Source organism: Vicugna pacos, chromosome 10 (genome assembly GCF_048564905.1).
Source record: "Vicugna pacos chromosome 10, VicPac4, whole genome shotgun sequence".
NCBI lineage: Eukaryota > Metazoa > Chordata > Mammalia > Artiodactyla > Camelidae > Vicugna > Vicugna pacos.
The window spans coordinates 68,273,870-68,291,894 of record NC_132996.1 but is presented as its reverse complement, the minus strand read 5'-3'; the positions used below and the strand labels follow the sequence as shown (position 1 = coordinate 68,291,894).

Below are 18,025 nucleotides of genomic sequence, written 5' to 3'. Positions count from 1 at the left end.
TTGCCCCGCCCCGCCCCGGCCCCGCCCCGCGGCCTCGGAGCCACCGGTGGTCCCGCCCCGCCCCGCTTCGCGCCGCCCCGCGCCGGCTCCGCAGCTCGCTCCCGCCCGGCGCCGGGCCATGGCGCTGCTGCGGGACGTGTCGCTGCAGGATCCGCGGGACCGCTTCGAGCTGCTGCAGCGCGTGGGGGCCGGGACCTATGGCGACGTCTACAAGGTGCGCCGGGCAGCCGGACGGGCGGGAGAGAGGCGAGGAGGGTGCGCGCTCTGCGGCGGGATCCGGCCCCCAGCCCCGCCCCCTCCTCATCCCGCTTCACCCCCTCCGCTCCTGCAGGCTCGCGACACCGTCACGTCCGAACTGGCGGCGGTCAAGATAGTCAAGCTAGACCCAGGTGAGGGCCCGGGGCCAGGGCCTCAGAGCTAGAGGGAGGACGAAGCGTCGCGCGGCGCGGTGTGAGGGGCGGAGAGTTGACATTTCCGAGACCCCTTGAGAAGCAAGCCCCAGAAGTACTGTGGGCTGGCACCTACCTGTCTGGCCTGGAGAGAGGAGACACTCTGTGCCCATTTTGCAGATGAGGGCATTGAGTTAGGGCGACCCCTGTACGGCCTCCTTCATGATGTCCTATGTTTCCCAGGGGACGACATCAGCTCCCTCCAGCAGGAAATCACCATCCTGCGTGAGTGCCGCCACCCCAATGTGGTGGCCTACATTGGCAGCTACCTTAGGTGAGGCTGCTTTATCCCCTTGCCTGCCCCCAGGCAGCCCCCATGTGGCCCTGCCATGTGCCCACCCCAGCTCTGTGTCACCCCAGGAATGACCGCTTGTGGATCTGCATGGAGTTCTGCGGAGGGGGGTCCCTGCAGGAGATTTACCACGGTGAGGACTGGGATCCCAGGCCCCAGAGGGCCACAGCCTTCTTCTCATGCCGCACCCCAACACAGGGCAGGAAGGGAGACCTGAGGCCCTGGACTTGGGCCCCTCTTCACTCCTCAGTGGCTGTGTGACCTTGAGAGAAATGCTGTTCTTCTCTGGGCTCTATATCCCAGCCTATGTTGGGAGGGGATGTGGCCAACTGTCCTTTCACCTAGCAGTGCCTACTGCTTCCCCTACACAGGGTGAAGCCTGGGAGGGTCAGCATATCTCTCTGACCCCCAGGCCAGCCCTTAACCCTTTCCATTTCAGCCACTGGGCCCCTGGAGGAACGGCAGATTGCCTACGTCTGCCGAGAGGCACTGAAGGTAGCTGGTCCCATTAGGCCACTCACACCCCTAATCCCCAGGAGCAGGGCAGGGAGCCCAGTTGGCCAGTGTGTGTATGTTGGAGGGGGTGGAGGGTGGAGTTCCTCTGGCAGAGCTGGCCTGAGGGGCTGTGGGTCCTGGGGGGAAGGGGCCCCAGCCCTGTTGCCGGAAGCAGCCCATTTCCCTCTTGGCTCAGTAACTTCCTGTTTGGGGAGAGGGGAGGAGGAAGCGGCTTGGGTGGGGGGCCCCAGTCCTCAGAGGGGGTTCAGGAGAGGTGGGATGGTGCTGGGTAGCTGCTCTCAGGGGCACCTCTTTGCCTCCAGGGGCTGCACCACTTGCATTCTCAGGGGAAGATCCACCGAGACATCAAGGTAGGGTTCTGGCCAAGAGCATTGTGGGAGGGAGGAGGAGGCTCTCGGGGGCACCAGACGGGATTCTCTCTCCTCCATTCCCACAGGGAGCCAACCTTCTCCTCACCCTCCAGGGAGATGTCAAGCTGGGTCAGTACCCTGGGGACACAATCAGGGTGAGGGTTCTGTGGGAGCTGCTGGAGTCTTAGAGCCTGCATTCAGGGGCTCCTTGTCCTTGGGCAAGTCATTTCACCACTTGAGCCTCAGTTTCCCCATTTAGAAAGTGGAACAGTTCTCCCTTCCTGCTAGAAGTCAGATGTGGTTGGGTCTATGGAGTCTAACATGGGACCAGACACTGGGTCAGGGATAGACAGACGGTGGTTGACCCCTCCCAGGAGGGGACCTGGGTTTACCTTGTGCCTGTAGCAGTTGTAACTGAACCTGGGCCTCCTGCTGCCTGAGCCACGCCAGGTGCATCCTGAGCCTGAGCCCTGGAGGCTGGGGGGGAGTGGCAGCCAGAGGTTGGGTGAGAGCAGGTCTTTCTCCTTGCAGCTGACTTTGGGGTGTCAGGCGAGCTGACGGCATCTGTGGCTAAGAGGAGGTCTTTCATTGGGACTCCATACTGGTGAGGCTACACCTCTGGCTAATGGGGTGGGGGCCGCAGTAGGGCACCTGGTCATCTCATCTGTGACCCCACCTCTAGGATGGCCCCAGAGGTGGCTGCTGTGGAGCGCAAAGGTGGCTACAACGAGCTATGTGATGTCTGGGCCCTGGGCATCACCGCCATCGAGTTGGGCGAGCTGCAGCCTCCTCTCTTCCACCTGCACCCCATGAGGTCAGCTGAACACTTGCCCCTGTCCTGACCCCGAGAGCTCTGCTGACTCTTGCCCGATCCCTGACCTTGTGGTCTCCACAGGGCCTTGATGCTCATGTCAAAGAGCAGCTTCCAGCCGCCGAAGCTGAGAGACAAGACTCGCTGGTGAGGGTCCACACCGTATCCCCTGCTGGGGCCCCCTTTTTAGCCAAGCTCCCTAGGGGCGGAGGAGCCTCCTGCCAACTCCCAGGGTGCAGCCTCAAGGGCCCTGTCCTCCCTGGGCCTCCACAGACCATCTGTGGGAGGGGCCTGGGCTGGTGACCCGGTGTGAACAGGGAAGAGGGGCAGATGGTTAATGATGGAGGTGCTGCCATGTCGCAACAGCAGTGTTGCTCAGGCCAGCTGCACTTGGCCTTAGGCTAGCTTCTTCCTGGGCGGGCCCAGCAGACTCATCTGGAGTGGTGGCAGGGGGCAGCTGGCAGGATGCCCTGCCCACGGGCTAACCTGAGCCTGGGGGCGGGGCTCTTATGCCCACTAGGACCCAGAATTTCCATCACTTCCTCAAGCTTGCCTTGACCAAGAACCCCAAGAAGAGGCCAACAGCAGAGAAGCTTCTGCAGGTGGGAGGCAGGGGATGGGGCAGGGGGCTCGATGCACAAAAGCAGGGACCTGGAGGCCAGGGACCAACCTGTACCCCTCTCCATCCTCCAGCACCCCTTCACTACCCAGCAGCTCCCTCGGGCTCTCCTCACACAGCTGTTGGACAAGGCCAATGACACCCACCTGGGAACCCCCTCCCCGGAAGACTGTGACCTGGAGGTAAGAGAGGGCAGTTGGGGACTGGGTCTTGGCCTGGCGTGGTTGTAAGGAGTGCAACGGTGATGTAGGTCCCTTTAACTTGTGAATTTCCAGCACAGGGTGCTCGGTTGAGCCCACCCACTAGCAATCTTCCCTGGGTGGGTTTGCCTCCTTACAGCCCCACTGTGACAGGTTCCTGCCCTTGGCACAGCATGACCGTGACATTAGCTAAGCTGTCTTCTACTTTCTCTGTGATCTTTGGCAAGTTACTTGCCTCTCTGTGCTGGTTTTCTCATCTGTGAAATGAGGGTGTCATTTAATCTGTCAAACTAATCTCAGAGCATTGTTGTGAAAATAGACGTATCAGTGTGTGTAAAGCACCTCAAGGAATATCTGGTGTGAGGCGCACGCCGGGCGTGTGTCCACCGTCTGTGTTCTCTTGTAGACTTATGACATGTTCCCCGACACCATTCACTCCCGGGGGCAGCACGGCCCAGCTGAGAGGACACCCTCAGAGATCCAATGTGAGTCTTCTGGTGGGGACCATGTGTGGAGTTGGTGGGGGGCAGGGGATGTGTGGACTAGGAGGGATGTGTTTGGATTCGGGGGGGCTATATGTATGGATTGGGGGGCTGTGTATGTGGATTTGATTGGGGGCTGTGTATGGATTGGGGGGCTGTGTGTGGATGTGGTGGGGACTGTGAGTATGGATTAAGAAGGGCTGTGTGTGTGGATTTGTTGTGAGTTTAGGGGTCAGTCCTGAGACTGGCCCCCTAACCCCTGTTTTCGGGCCCCTTAGTTCACCAGGTGAAATTCGGTGCCCCACGCAGGAAGGAAACAGACCCCCTGAACGAGCCGGTGAGGGGCTGGCTGTGGGCTGGGTGATGTGCAGGGCCGGGTTAAGGAGCTGTGGGCGGCCGAGTACCTCAAATCCAGGAGTCCTGAAGCAGCAGCAGCCTGGCCCCCGGGCCTGGGAAAGCTATCCACGCAGGCCCATCCGCCTAGGGACATGGAAGGCTGAGGGCTCCTTCCTGGGGCCAGTTCTTTTTTATTGGACAGTCAGCTGTGGGTGGCAGGGTGACCGTGCTTTCTAAAACGTGAGCCTGTCACACCCTGGGAGCACCCCTCCCACTCCGTTCTGCATGTTCCTCCCTGACTCACCATCTCTGCTCTCTGGTTATCAGCGTCTCTCTTCGCCCCCACAGCCTCGGTCTGTGTCTTTCTCTCTCACTATCTGTCTTGTTCTTTTTCTGTTTGTTTGTCTCTCTTTCACAATTTCTTTGCCCCTTGTTTCTCTCGCTCCCTCATGATTCTCTTGCCTGTTACCATCTCACTTTCCATTTGTCTATCTGTCTGCCGTCTTTCTCTTCCCAATCTCTCCAGCGCCCTCCCACATAGCCTCTCTGTCTCTCTGCCCCTCTCCCGGTCTTTCTGACTCGGTTTCCCCACAGTGGGAGGAGGAGTGGACGCTGCTGGGAAAGGAGGAGCTGAGTGGGTGAGTGAGGGAGAGGGAAGCTGCAGGGGAAGGGCGGGGGCAGGAGGAGAGGCTGACTTCTGACCCCTTCCCTGCTCTGCCCAGGAGCCTGCTGCAGTCAGTCCAGGAGGCCCTGGAGGAAAGGTGAGAGGCTGGCTCAGAGAAGAGGTGGGGTGGCTGGGCCTGGGGCCCAGTCACATCTCACACCTCGTTTCCCTCTGATTTGTCCCCTACAGGAGCCTGACCATCCGGCCAGCCTTGGAACTCCAGGTACAGAGAAGAGGGAGGCTAGAGCAGGGGATGGGGGGCAGTGCCATAGAGGGTACAGTTAGGGTGGGAATAGGTTACAGGGTGACCTGCTAACAGTTGGGCTGGGTCCCCTGACCCTCCTGCCAGGAGCTAGATTCCCCAGATGACACCATAGGAACCATCAAGAGGGCCCCGTTCTTGGGGTCATCCCCCACTGAGCCTCCAGCTGAGGACCTCCAATCCAGCCTCCCAGGTGAGTCCCAGGCTTGGGGGACCAGGAGGCAGGCCCAGGGGGTGGTCTGGGGTCTGGGAATTTACAGCAGGTCTGTGCCCGCAGGAACCCAACCCCCACCTCTCCCAGGCCCTGACAGCCCCCCACTACTCCCCACTGCCTGGGCCACCATGAAGCACCGGGAAGATCAGGAGGTGAGGGGGTGCTATGGGGGGGTTGGGGAGATGGGAGGCTAGGGGTGTCATCTTGGCCCTGACTTCTTCCCTCCCTCCCAGAGGTCATCCTGCCATGGGCTCCCCCCGACCCCCAAGGTGCATGTAAGTGTTTGCCCCATAACCCAGCTGGCCCTTGCCTGCTGCCCCGCCCCCATGCTTTCTCACTGGCCTCTTGCGTCCTCTCCAGATGGGCGCCTGCTTCTCCAAGGTCTTCAATGGCTGCCCCCTGCAGATCCATGCAGCTGTCACCTGGATTCACCCTGTCACCAGGGGTAGGCCAGGGGCAGGGAGGAGGAACCCCCAGCCTGGGCCAGGGGACGTGACTCAGCTCTGTCTGACCCCATACCCAAACCTGCAGACCAGTTCCTGGTGGTGGGGGCTGATGAAGGCATCTATACCCTCAACCTGCATGAACTGCATGAGGATACACTGGAGAAGGTGAGCCCAGCTGGCTGGGGGGGTGCAGAGGACCCTGGGGGACCTGGGTGCTGACCCCTGTCCACCTGCTGCCCTGTGGCCTCCAGCTGATTTCTCACCGCTGCACCTGGCTCTACTGTGTCAACAACGTGCTGCTGTCACTCTCAGGTACCAGTTGGGGGCAGGCAGGGGGTGGGGCCTGCGCCCTGCCCTCTGATGCTCTCTGAGCCCCTCTCTCCTCCACTCCCCCGACAGGGATATCCACAAATATCTGGGCCCATGACCTCCCAGGCCTGTTTGAGCAGCGGAGACTACAGCAACAGGTCCCCCTCTCCATCCCCACCAACCGCCTAACCCAGCGCATCATCCCCAGGTCAGGGACCTGGGAGCCTGGCCCTGCAGGGATGGGGGAGGCGGGGGAGGCACAGGGACAGAGCTGGGGCTGGAATGTGGCCTTGCTGGGTACTGAGGCTGTTGTGATCTTAGATATGTTGCTTGGCCTCTCTGAGGCTGGGTTTCCTCATCTGTCAATCCAGTTGGTAGCCTCTGCTCCCCCTGCCCCCAGGCCCCGTCGGGAGGGAAGGAGATAGTGGATGTGAAAGTGCATGGCAAGCTGTGGGAGCTGCAGTGGGTAGGCTGTAGAGCAGTTATTTCCTGAGGACTGACTGTGTGCCGGGTCTGAGGCTGAGCTTGGGGACAACAAATCAAATGAGTCCCGGGAGGGTGGAGTTCAGGGGTAGGGTGTGTGCTGAGCATGCACAAGGTTATGGGTTCAATCCCCAGTACCTCTATTAAAATAAATTAATCAATAAGCCTAATTTCCTTTCCCCAAAAAAATTTTTTTAGTAAAAAAATTGAAAGACTGATTAAAAATTTTAAAAAGAATAATTAAAAAAACCCGAATGAGTCCATGACAATCAGCACCTGGGACTGGGGTGAGCTAGAGGGGGTGCTGGGAAGGGTGGGGAGTCCTCGTGGAGTTTGACAATGTGTAGGGGTCTTCCAGGCAGAAGAGTTAGGGAACAGCCTTCTAGCAGAGGGAAGAACTAGTGTGAATGCTCCCAGGCGATCTGGGGACTGTAAGGTATTTGGCCTGAAGAGGGAGCAGGGAGTGGCCCAAGAGCAACCTGCACAGGTGGAAGAGCCCTTCCTCTGATGCCAGGCCCAGGAGCTGGGCTTGGTCATACTGGCAGTGGCACTGGGAGCATCTTAGAAGGATTTCTCTGTATGTCAATCAGGATTTTTCCTGTTGCCGGTGATTCAACTCACTAGTTTAAGCACAAATGGGAGTTTAATGGCTTGTGTAGGAGTAGGGTCACCTGCAGGCCCACCTGGATCCAGGCTTAAGTGGCATCCTCAGGCATCTTCCTGCATCTCTTGGCTCTGCTCTCCTCTTGTCACCTTTGTTCTCACGCAGGCTTTCCTGTCCAGTGGTGGCTGCCTGCAGTTCCAGGCCAGTGTTCCACAGGCTAATGACCTCTTAGAACCATGGAACCTCTCTTTCTAAGTGATTCCCACAAAGTTCTGAGGACCAGAATTGGCCTAGCTCAGGTCCATGCCCACCCCTCAGCCAGTCACTGTGGCCAGGGGATGAGGGTCTCATGGGGCCAGGCTTGGATCATATGCCCTCTCCTGGAGCTGGACGGAAGCTGGGGCTTGTCTGGACAGGTGAAAACAGGAGTGTCTGCTGGCCGCTGTGGTGACAGTGAGAAGGATGAATTGGAGTAGGAGGCTGACGAGAGGGCACCTGGAAAGGAGGCCATTGTAGTGACCTCAGAGGATGTGGGATGGTGGAAACTGGATGGACTTGAGCGACATTTAGGAAGTGGGCTTGACAGGACTTGGGGACTAATCAGAGCAAGGCTAAGGGAGACCCCCAGAGGAGCAGATTATGTTGTGCATTTATGAGGTGTCTGGTGCCTGGAGCAGGGGGACATCCATGGTGGAGTCCCTCGCTCAGTCCCTCAGCAGGTCATCTCCTCAGCAGCTAGTATGTGTGAGGCAGGGTCTTGCTGTGTGAGATACAGCTGGGATCTAAGAGACCCTTAGATTCCCCGGACTCCCCTGTGAAGAGACAACAACATGAGAAAGGAGTCTGTTCTGCATTGATGCAGAGGGGAAAGCGCTCTGTGGAGAAGAGAAGAGTGAGGAGGTGGTTTCAAACAGGGAGGGTCAGGAAGGACCTGGCTGAGAAGGTGCTGTTTGAGCAAAGACTCAGAGAGGGGGGCGAAGCAGTAAGCCCGGAGGATGGCTGAGGGAGGGGGATTGGGGAAGGGATGCCTCCTGCAAAGGCCCTGGGGGCTGGAATGGGCCTGCCTGTGGGGCCTGTGGGTATGAGGAGCAACAGGGAGGCTGGAGTGGCCAGGCTGATGGAGTGAGAGGGAGCTGGTCTGGGAGGGCCCTGTAGCCACAGTGGGGTCTTGGCCTCTGACTCAGAGCAGCCTGAGGGCCGCTGCAGAGGAGTGGTATGGACTGAGTTTTCATGGGTCCCTGTGGCCGGTGTGCTGGGAGTAGACTGGAGGGGATGCAAGTGGAAGCAGAGACCTGTCCGGGGGCTGTTGCACCATCAGGTGGGATGTGCTGGTGGCTTGGATCAGGGTAGCAGTGAAGGAGGTGAAAAGCGGTCAGACTCCAGTTTTATTTTGAAAGTTGAACCAACAGGATTTCCTGACAATGGGTGGATGGGAGAGAAAGAGGAGTCAAGGATGACTCCGAGGTTTTTGGCCTGGGGAATGGGAAGGATGCAGCTGTCATCAGCCATGGGTGGAGCAGAGTTCAGTGTTGTCACATGGAGTTTGAAATGTGCAAGTGGGGCCCCAGCCCTTGGGGGGTGCTGTGGGCTTTGATGTCTATCATTTGTGGCCAGGTGGGTGGTGTAAGCCAGTGGGGAGGGCAGGGGAGGCCAAGCTGTGGCTACACCAGCTAGGGTGATGAAGGGCCCAGGCCCGTGGTGCAGTGGGCCTCTCAAGGACCACATCGGGAACCCCGTGGCTTTGGGGCTTCCTGACCTCAGTCCCGAGCCAACCTCTGCTTTGGCTCAGGACCTGTAGGAAACAGACCCCTTAGTAGAGCCCCTATCACAGGCAGCTTTGGGCATGTGTTTGGGAAATCAAAGTCATAGTGTCTGCTTCGAATGTGAAAACCGGAGATCTCTAGTTGTTGGAGGGAGAAAAAACACAAAATATCTTCCTCGATCCCATCCGAAAGCCAGGGAAGGAACAAGGGGAAAGAGAAGGGTGAGGACAGATGGGGAGAGAGAGAGGTGTTGCCTTTCTTGGTGGGGCCTATGTCTTGGCAGAGGGTGCAGACAGGGCCTGGGTCACTGGGAGGAGTTGGCAGGGCTGCTGACATGTAGCCCTGTTCCCCAGAGGAAGAAACAGGCTCGGAAGTTCCCCTAGAGGTTTGGGGAACAGTCAGTAACCAAAGCAAGGACCCCACTTCTCCCCATCACCAAGGTGAGCCACCCACGGGCCCAGGAGGTACAGCCTGCAGCTGAGGGCAGGCTGTTTGCCCTTTTCTCGAGAGTCTTCACCTCCTGGGGCCGGCCTGCCCATCTGTGACTGCGGTGTGTGGGGTGGGGACCCGCTGGGAGCAATCTGACGGCTGGGGGAGCTCTAGCCTGCCTTGGCTCCCGGTACTTCCATGCCCTCGTTTCTTCACCATTTCTTTGTTTATACCTTGCCTTTGCCTAAAGAGGATTTCCAAAATGACTGAAAATAAGTGGGAAAGTAACAGTATGGGATGATAAAAGCTAGCCTTGTGTGAGGGCACCTGCAGTGTCGGGCTCTGCTGTTAGCCCTTCCCCCGATTTAACTCAGTCCTCACTGTGACCCTGTGAGGTGAACAACACGGTTATCCCCGGCCTACAGATGAGGCAGTTGAGGCACAGAGGGATTAAGTGACTTGTCTAAAGTTACACAGTGAGAGATAATTCTGTGAATCAAACCCCTGGACTGGCCTGGATGCTCCAGGCTGGAAAGGTAGGGGCTGGAGCCCGAGGCCCGGCTTCAATCCTGTGTGCTTTGCAGCTTCACAGTTACTCTCGCAAGTGGCTTTGCCTCTCTGAGCCACCTGGAAGGTGGGGAAGGTGTTAGTACCCACTTCTTAGGACTCTTCGGGGCCTTGCCCATCATGGCACCCGTGACACGTGCCCTGATTGTCATCCCTGCAGGCGCTTTGCCCTGTCCACCAAGATTCCCGACACCAAAGGCTGCCTGCAGTGTCGTGTGGGTAAGAGCTGGGCAGGGCGGGCCAGGGTGGGGAGGGGAAGGGTGGGGTGGGTGTGGGCACAGCTCGAAGCCTACCGCCTGCCTCTCTCACAGTGCGGAACCCTCACACCGGCAGCACTTTCCTGTTGGCCGCGCTGCCTGCCAGCCTGCTCCTGCTGCAGTGGTATGAGCCGCTGCAGAAGTTTCTGCTGCTGAAGGTGCGGTGCGGGTCGGGGGGTCCCTCAGGTGGGTGGTTGGGAGCCTGAGGGGAGAAATAGAGACCTGAGCAACCCTCCTGCCCCCAGAACTTCTCCAGCCCTTTGCCTAGCCCAGCAGGGATGCTGGAGCCACTGGTGCTGGACGGGAAGGAGCTACCGCAAGTGTGCGTGGGGGCCGAGAGTCCTGAGGGGCCCGGCTGCCGCGTCCTGTTCCATGTCCTGCCCCTGGAGGCCGGCCTGACGCCAGATGTCCTCATACCACCTGGTGAGCTGGAGGGCCAGGCTGGGGGGTGTGTGTGTGTGTGTTAGTTATATATAGAGGGAAGATATGGAGACCTTGGGGACCTGAAGCTCCCAGCCTCCCTTTAGCTGGGTCTCTCCGTAAAGGATTTCATTAGACCTAAGTGCTCAGCAGCTAAGAAAACCTGACCAGCAATGCAGGGGCTATAGGGACAGAGCCAAACTGGGGAAGGTGGGCACCAGAGGCCTCCATTCTGAGCAAGGAAGCAGGACACTGGGTGCTGGGACAGCTCAGGGGAGTGGAGTGTGTGGCAGTGGGTTAAGGAGAGGGCAGGTGCCCTGGACCAAGGCCCTGCGGCAGCCCAGACCCCAAGCCAGGGGTCTCATGGGATTTCCTTCTTGATCCTCAGAATGGCCTGCAAGGTAGGCATCCTGGGTTACAAATGAAACTGAGGCTCAGAGATTCGAGGTCACACAGTGACAGAGTCAGGAAGCCTGGCTCTTCTGACTCCGGAGCCCCTGCCCTCCCATGGCTCCCCAGACCTCACCCCTGCTCCCTGTGAGCCTCAGTGCCCCAGCTGTGCAGTGAGATTAGGTATCCTGACCCCATTGGGCTGTCATGAGATGCGCTTGTGGTGATGACTGGTTGTACCACACCCCTGATGTCTTCTTCTTGGAGCCAAGTGGGGCTGGTGGCTCAACCAGGCCATGTGTCCCTTCTCTGCCTGCAGAGGGGCTCCCAGGCTCAGCCCAGCAGGTGATCCAGGTGGACAGGGACATAGTCCTAGTCTGCTTTGACCGTGAGTGTTCTGGGATCAGGGCTGGGGTAGCAGAAGTGGGTGGTAAGGGAAGCCAGGTGAGTCTGCCTCCCCGGAAGGGAGCCACCACATCCCCACCCACCAGACCTCCCACTATGCAGGCTGCGTGAGGATTGTTAACCTGCTGGGCGAGCCCACGGCCACACTGGCGCCTGTGTTGACCTTTGAGTTCCCCATTGAGACTGTGGGTAAGTGAACCAGGCCGAGGTGGGGGGGGGGAGTATCCCTGGCCTGGAGCGCATGATGTGGCCCTGGAGCCAGCAGTGGGACACGGAGACAGGTCCCCCAGCCCCTCTCGATCCGTGAGGACCTCTGTGGCCTAGACCTGGGGCCAGGGTGAAGCTGGAGGAGCCAGTGTCCTCAGGGCAGGCGCAGGGCTGATGGTAGCCTGGCCCCTCCTAGTGTGTCTGCAGGACAGCGTGCTGGCTTTCTGGAGACATGGGATGCAAGGCCGCAGCCTAGACACCAACGAGGTGAGTGGGACTCAGGAACCAGGTGGCCCCCCATCCAGTTGTCCCCACCTTTTAGGAGAGGATGCTCTGGGGTGGCCTTAGCACCCCTTTTCTTCCCAGGTGACCCAGGAGATCACAGACAAGACGAGGATCTTCCGGGTGCTTGGGGCCCACAGGTAGGATGTAGTGCCCTGGCCTCCCCTTCAAATGCCCCCAAGGCCAGATGGACGTGCCCAAGTGTCTTCCCGCCTGGCTCACCTCCACTTCTCTCTCCCCTGCAGAGACATCATCCTTGAGAGCGTTCCCACCGACAAACCAGGGGCTCACAGCAACCTCTACATTCTCATGGGCCATCAGAGCAGTTACTGAGCGAGTGGGCCGGCCTGGCCAGTGGTGCCCCCCGCCTGCCCTGTGCCTTAGCGGCAGTTCTTTTAGGCAGAGGGGCCCCTCCCAGATCAGAGGAGCCAGGTGCCCCACCGGCTCTGCTGGTCTAAAGGGCAGAAATACTCCTGAGAAGAGTTTTGGGGCTGGGGAGGGGTGGGAAGCCTATCCCACACCTCTGTGATTGCACCAGAGGAAGCTGCTGTCCCCTCCCCTCCCCTGCGGGCAGCCCAGTCCCCAGTGCCCTGTGACAGGGGCCCTGGGCAGGGATGGGGTGGGTCCCGGGCTATCCATTCCATTTTGTTCCACATTTCCTTTCCACCCTTCCTGCCAAGAGCCTGCCCCTGCGCTCTGTCCTGGGGAACATAGTATTTAAGAGAGACTATATTGGTATTAAAGCTGGTTTGATTTTACACTGCTGGTCCCTCTGGGTCTGAAGGAGCTGAACCCACTGCCCCTTCTCCCTCCATCTCTCCCTCCAGCATGTGGTTCTGTGGCACCAGGTGCTATGGATATACTATGGAAGGAGGGGGCTCACCAGTGTTCTGGTGGCAGAGGTGATGGGGAGGCCTGTGTCTTCCTGGGCTTTGCTGCTCAGAATGAGCCCTCAGCTTTGCAGTCTGAGGCCTCTTTTGTGGCCAAGGAGTCATGTGGTGGTGGTAGGGGGAGCAGAACAAAGGGATTCATCCAGGGCATCCCTGCCCCATATAGGATCTCACCAGGTGGCCGATGGAAGGGCCTAGGAGGGGCTGGCCAAGGGCTGCTCCACCCAGCCCCAGGGAAGCTGCAGCTTTTGGAGACAGCCTGCCACAACCTGTGTCCCCCTATCCAGGCCTGGGGCTGCCTCCCTGCCTCCTACCTGCTGCCTAGGTATCAGTTGCTATCTCAGGCTAGGACTGCGGAACGTGGGTGTGATCAGGCTAGACTCTGAAAAGACTAGCTGCCTATGTCTGTTTAACAAGGATTCCCAGAGGGCTTCCTCAGAGCCAACCACTGGGCTCACAGAGAGGTCCCTACCAAGATGTAGATCAGCCCCCAGCGAGGGGGGCGGGCCTTCTTGTTGGAGCCTGCATCTCGAGAGCACATCCACTCATCCACTGCTAGCCTGGTGCTTGGCATTGTCATCTTCCCACGGTTCCCTCTTAGAGGGCTGTGTACCCCGAGTCCAGGGAGCCCCTTGCTGCCCCAGGCACTGGCCAGGCTGTTCTTGACCAGATTCTTTGGGCAGGTGAGGCCAAGGAGGCACAATGGCAGCTGGCCTTAAAGGAAGAGTCAGCTGCACAGGCAGGACCAGGGCTGCAGAGGGAGGGAAGGCCCTGGGTCTGGGTGAGGAGCTTGAGCAAAGGCCCAGGGTCAGGTCTCCTGTTTGGCCTCATTAACCTCCCTTCTAATATTCAAGGCAAGTGTTTTAAGACTCTACACCTGGTGGGCCTTTGACAAATATTTGTTAAATGAATGAAACGATGAGTGGGTGGGCAGTGGGTAGATGGCAGCCCAGTCCCTAGCACTCCTGGCAGGGATCCCTGGGCCATCTCATGGTTGTCATGTTGTCCACCCTCCAGCAGGGCCCTGACACTTAGTGACAGGGGGTGGTTTCTCAGCTGAAACAGGGAGTCAGATCAGGAGTAGAGACACAGCTCCTGTGCACTGGGCACTCACCCCCGTGTTCTCCATGAGACCCAAAGGGAGATAAGAGGAACTTCCAAGTTGGAATGGTTTGTCTGCTCCCACCTAGTGGGAATTTGATGGGCCAGATGGGGTTGGCGACAGGGATATGATTCCTAACGTCTATTTTTCCAGACTTCTTGGTGGAGGTGCAGGATTAAGTGAGGAGTGCCAGGAATGGGAAAGTGAACTCCCACTCAGCAGAGACCCTTAACCCTTGACCCCAGGTACTCAGGGAGGATTGACTTTCAGTTCACAGAGCAGCGGAGGGCAGACAGTGCCACCTTGTGGCAGCTTGCCCCAGCACTCTGTAAAGGGAGTCCGGGAGTGGGGTCAGAATGTGTTGCGCCAAAGTGGGGGACCTGGGAAAAGCAGGGGCCTCTGATAAAATATTTGCTGTCAGCAAAGGCTGGCCACCATCCAAAGAAAGGCCAAGAAGCCAGGGAATATACACTGAACAACCAAAATTGTTATTTTATCCATGTGTTTTTTTAATAGGTAGCCCTTGGCCATGATACACACACACACAAAATACAAGATACAGTGAAAAGTCTTCCATCCAGGTCCCAGTTACGTATGAACCTCCTGGAAGTATTTATGCATATTTAAGCAGTTCAGTGTGCTTTATTCTTCCTCGTTTCTTACATGCATGGTAACAGATTCCACACTGTTCTAATCTCACCCTTAAATTCAGTTCCGGAGAGCTTTCTATGATCAGTGCCTTCCCCTTTGTTGTTTTATAGCTAGTGGTATTCCACTGTATGGGTTTCTGATAACTAACATTAATTAACTGTCATTAAATCCCTATTGATGGAAATTTCGGTTGTTTCTACTAGTTTGATGTTACAAACAATGTAGTAATAAGTATTCTTATGACAGTGCCACTCTGTACATATTCAAGTGTCCTATAGGCTAAATTCCTGGAAGTGGCATTGCTGGGTCAGAGGTGGCTGTGCTTTTCCTTGTGATAGCTACTGTCATATTGCCTTCCCTGAGCAGCAGCCTCTGGGATGGATCAGATCAGCCTCTCTAAGCCATTCTGTGGATAAGTGGAAGAGGAATGGGCACCCCAGGATGTTGGGGTAGCTGGCCCATGCACTGAGTCAAGTGAGGGTCAAGGTGAGAGGTGAAAACCAGGATGTGCACTTTAGGATAGCAGGGGATTGATTGGCTGTGCCGACTGTGGCGTGTCCAGCACCTGGCCACTGCCTGGTGCACAGAAAGCCCTCAGTCATGGTTTCTAGGTGAAGGAATGAGCGTGTTATGATGGAGCAGAGGAGGCCCTAGAGTTGGGCCCCTGGACTGAGCGAGCTTGCTAAGCTGTGTTCTCCCCAGGTATACCATATCCTAAGTCTAACTGGAGGGTGTTAGGAGGACTGGAAATAGAATACACACGATGCAACAACAGAGATGAATCAGATGTAATGCTGAATGAAAACACCAAATTGCAAAAAATGACATGCAGTATGATCAAAACAAAGCAAAAACAAGCAAAACAAAGCCATCAATTGGTGATATATGCACATGTAATAAAAATTCTATTAGAAGATCAGGGGAAGAAAAAGCACAAAATTCAAAATGATGGTTCCTGTGAGGGGAGTGGGAATGGGGTAAGGAAGGACTGCAGGAATTTGCAAAGGTATTGGTAATATCTTGGTTCTCATGGGTGTTCAATTTATAGCTCAGTTCCTAACTCACATGAAGTTCCACACATCCTTTTGTGTGTATCAAATACTATATTTGTAGGTTTAGCTATGTTAAAATAATCACTCAAAAACCCCTGTAATGGCTTAAAAACAAACAAAAAAGCCAAGATAATCCTTTCCTGGATGATGAAATCAGATGGAGATAAAGAAATCCATGTTTGGTGCCAAACTATGGGCAGAACCCTCTCCGTAGTTGCTTTCTTTTGTTGCTTTTAAAAACACAACTTTATTTGTGCTGAACATTGGAATTTGACACAACACTGTAAAATGATTTTGAATCAATAAAAAATGTAAAAAATAAATAAATAAATAAATAAATAAATAAATAAATAAAGGAAAAAAAAATCAACCATCTAGACACTACACTAAAAAAAAAAAAAACCCACAACTTTATTGAGGTATACCAGCATCCAATAAACTGCATACATTAAAAATGTACTACTTGAAAACTTTCACAAATATATATACCCATGAAACCATTATCACAATCAAGATAACGAAATCTCCATCACCCTAAAAGCTTCCTCTTTGTAATCACACCCTCTTGCTCCTCCTTGCTGCCTTATCCCCAAGTAACCACTGATCTGCTTTCTGTCCTATAGATGAATTTGCATTTTTCAGAATTTGTATAAATAGAATCCTACGGTATGTACTCCTTTTTTATCTGGCTTCTTTCACTAAGCATCATTACTTTGAGATTCAGCCATGTTGTTGCATGTATTAAGTCATTCCTTTTATTGCCAAGTAGTATTCCATATGGATGTACCACAGTTTGTTTAGCTGTCACCTGTTGGTACACGTCTGGGCTATTTCCAGCTTTGGACTATTACAAATAAAGTTGCTATGAACATTCATGTACATGTTTTTTGTGGATATATACTTTCACTTCTTTTGGGTAAATGCTCTGGAGTGGAAGGGCTGGGTCATATGGTAGGTGTATGGTTATTTGAAGTACTTGGTGCATCACTTTGCTCACTCCATGGTAGACATTATTATTCCTAATTCGGACAATGGAATCATGTGTGGGGCTCTCCAAAGGCTGGACGTGTGGGCAAACAGCTATGGATTTGCTCCCTCCAGGCTCAGGCTCAGCTAACTCCATGATACTGCCTTTCAATTCTGCCAGGAGCTTGGGGTTTCTGAACCACCAGACTAGAGCTAAAAGACAGAAAATGCCAAGGATTAGTAGTAAGGGACCAAAACTTCTTACTTTTTACGGTCCAATACCAATTCTCTGACGCCAACTGGATGTTACACAATTTAATTCAATTTTGACATGAACTACCCTGAGTTGGCGAAGACCCCACAGGTTAAGGAATTCAACCGCAAGTCCTGGGTCTCCAGACTACCCATACCTCTGTTCAACTTGGCTACAAATTTGGGGGTTCCCACCGCCACCTTCAGGTTCAATAATTCACCTGAATGACACACGTAACTCAAGAAAGCACTATATTTATAATTACCGTTTTTATTTTAAAGGCTACAAATGAACAGTTAGATGAAGAGATGCACTGGGGAGCAAGGTCCAGAAGAGTCCTGAGCCCAGGAGCTGTGCCCCGACCCATGGAGTCAGGGTGCATCACCCTTCCTGTCACGTTAATATGTTTACCAACTGGAAGCTCTCCAAACCTCATTCAGAGTTCTTTATTGAGGCTCTATTACACAGGCATGGGCGAATCAGTCATTGGTCATGTGACTGAATGCACTCTCTAGCCCTCACCCGTACCCAGAGGTGGGGGGGTGGAGCTGAAAATTGGTTGGTTTTTCTGGTGACCAGTCACCATTTTGCAGCCCTCTCAAGGCCCCCAGAGCTGGCAACGAGTCACCCTATTAGCTTAGACAGGTATGGTCCAAAGGGGCTCATTATGAATAATGAAAAACACTCCTATCACTTAGGAAATCCCAAGGGTTTTTGAAGCTCTGAGAAAGCTGGGGACAAAGGCCAGCTAACATACTTTTTATTATAGTGCACCCTGGTATAAATTCAGGAGGCATGTGTGTGAAATTTTTGACCCCACAGTTCAGGAGATAGCCCATTAAAACCAACTGTGCCCTCTGATATGACTGAATCAGCACAGCACCCTGTAGGGTGGCAGTAATGTCTGCATGGCCACCCAAAAGAGGCTGAGGCCCAGAGAGATTAAATGACTTCTCCAATGGCTAGCTGGTGGGTGGCTGGCCTGGGTCTGGAGAACTCCCAAGTTGCCTCAAACCTGGGAAGAATTTGCTCAATGGTCCTCAGCCACAAAATGGCATGGCCTATATTTCAATCCTGTTCTGCCCAAGTTGGAGTCTTGGAACAGTAGACCATACTGGTAGATTGCGTGTCCTTGGAATAGTTACTTAATCTCTCTGTGCTTGGGTTTTCTCATCTATAAATTAGAGATAATATCCTCTCTGAAGTTGGTTGTGAAGATGAAATGAGCTACTACGTGTAAAAGAACTCAGAGCCTGGAGTAGCAAACATCCAAACTCTTAGCTATTCATTTGTGCTCGCAACACTTAACAAAAACTGATTATATAGTTGACTACATGGGAAATTGTACTTTTTT

The 18,025-nt window shown here is 55.1% G+C and overlaps 1 protein-coding gene across 2 annotated transcripts; it reads left to right on the top strand.

Moving 5' to 3' along the window:
* Window positions 1-57: 57 nt before the first annotated feature.
* Window positions 58-12,515, top strand: MAP4K2 (mitogen-activated protein kinase kinase kinase kinase 2). 2 transcript variants are annotated; one of them, XM_072970243.1, is made up of 32 exons: window positions 58-214; window positions 332-389; window positions 633-723; window positions 810-874; window positions 1,181-1,236; window positions 1,560-1,607; window positions 1,694-1,736; window positions 2,139-2,211; window positions 2,290-2,421; window positions 2,503-2,565; window positions 2,939-3,020; window positions 3,112-3,219; window positions 3,644-3,722; window positions 3,998-4,056; window positions 4,650-4,693; window positions 4,778-4,816; window positions 4,909-4,942; window positions 5,069-5,174; window positions 5,259-5,347; window positions 5,429-5,470; window positions 5,556-5,640; window positions 5,727-5,806; window positions 5,893-5,953; window positions 6,041-6,158; window positions 9,957-10,015; window positions 10,108-10,211; window positions 10,299-10,476; window positions 11,183-11,251; window positions 11,371-11,457; window positions 11,672-11,742; window positions 11,842-11,897; window positions 12,003-12,515. In XM_072970243.1, the coding sequence occupies exons 1-32, from the start codon at window positions 119-121 to the stop codon at window positions 12,088-12,090; spliced, it is 2,463 nt and encodes an 820-aa protein (XP_072826344.1). In that variant the 5' UTR covers window positions 58-118; the 3' UTR covers window positions 12,091-12,515. The 2 variants fall into 2 exon arrangements, with proteins under 2 accessions (XP_072826344.1, XP_072826343.1); XM_072970242.1 differs by having other exon boundaries at window positions 11,824-11,897.
* The last annotated feature ends 5,510 nt before the right edge of the window (window positions 12,516-18,025 follow it).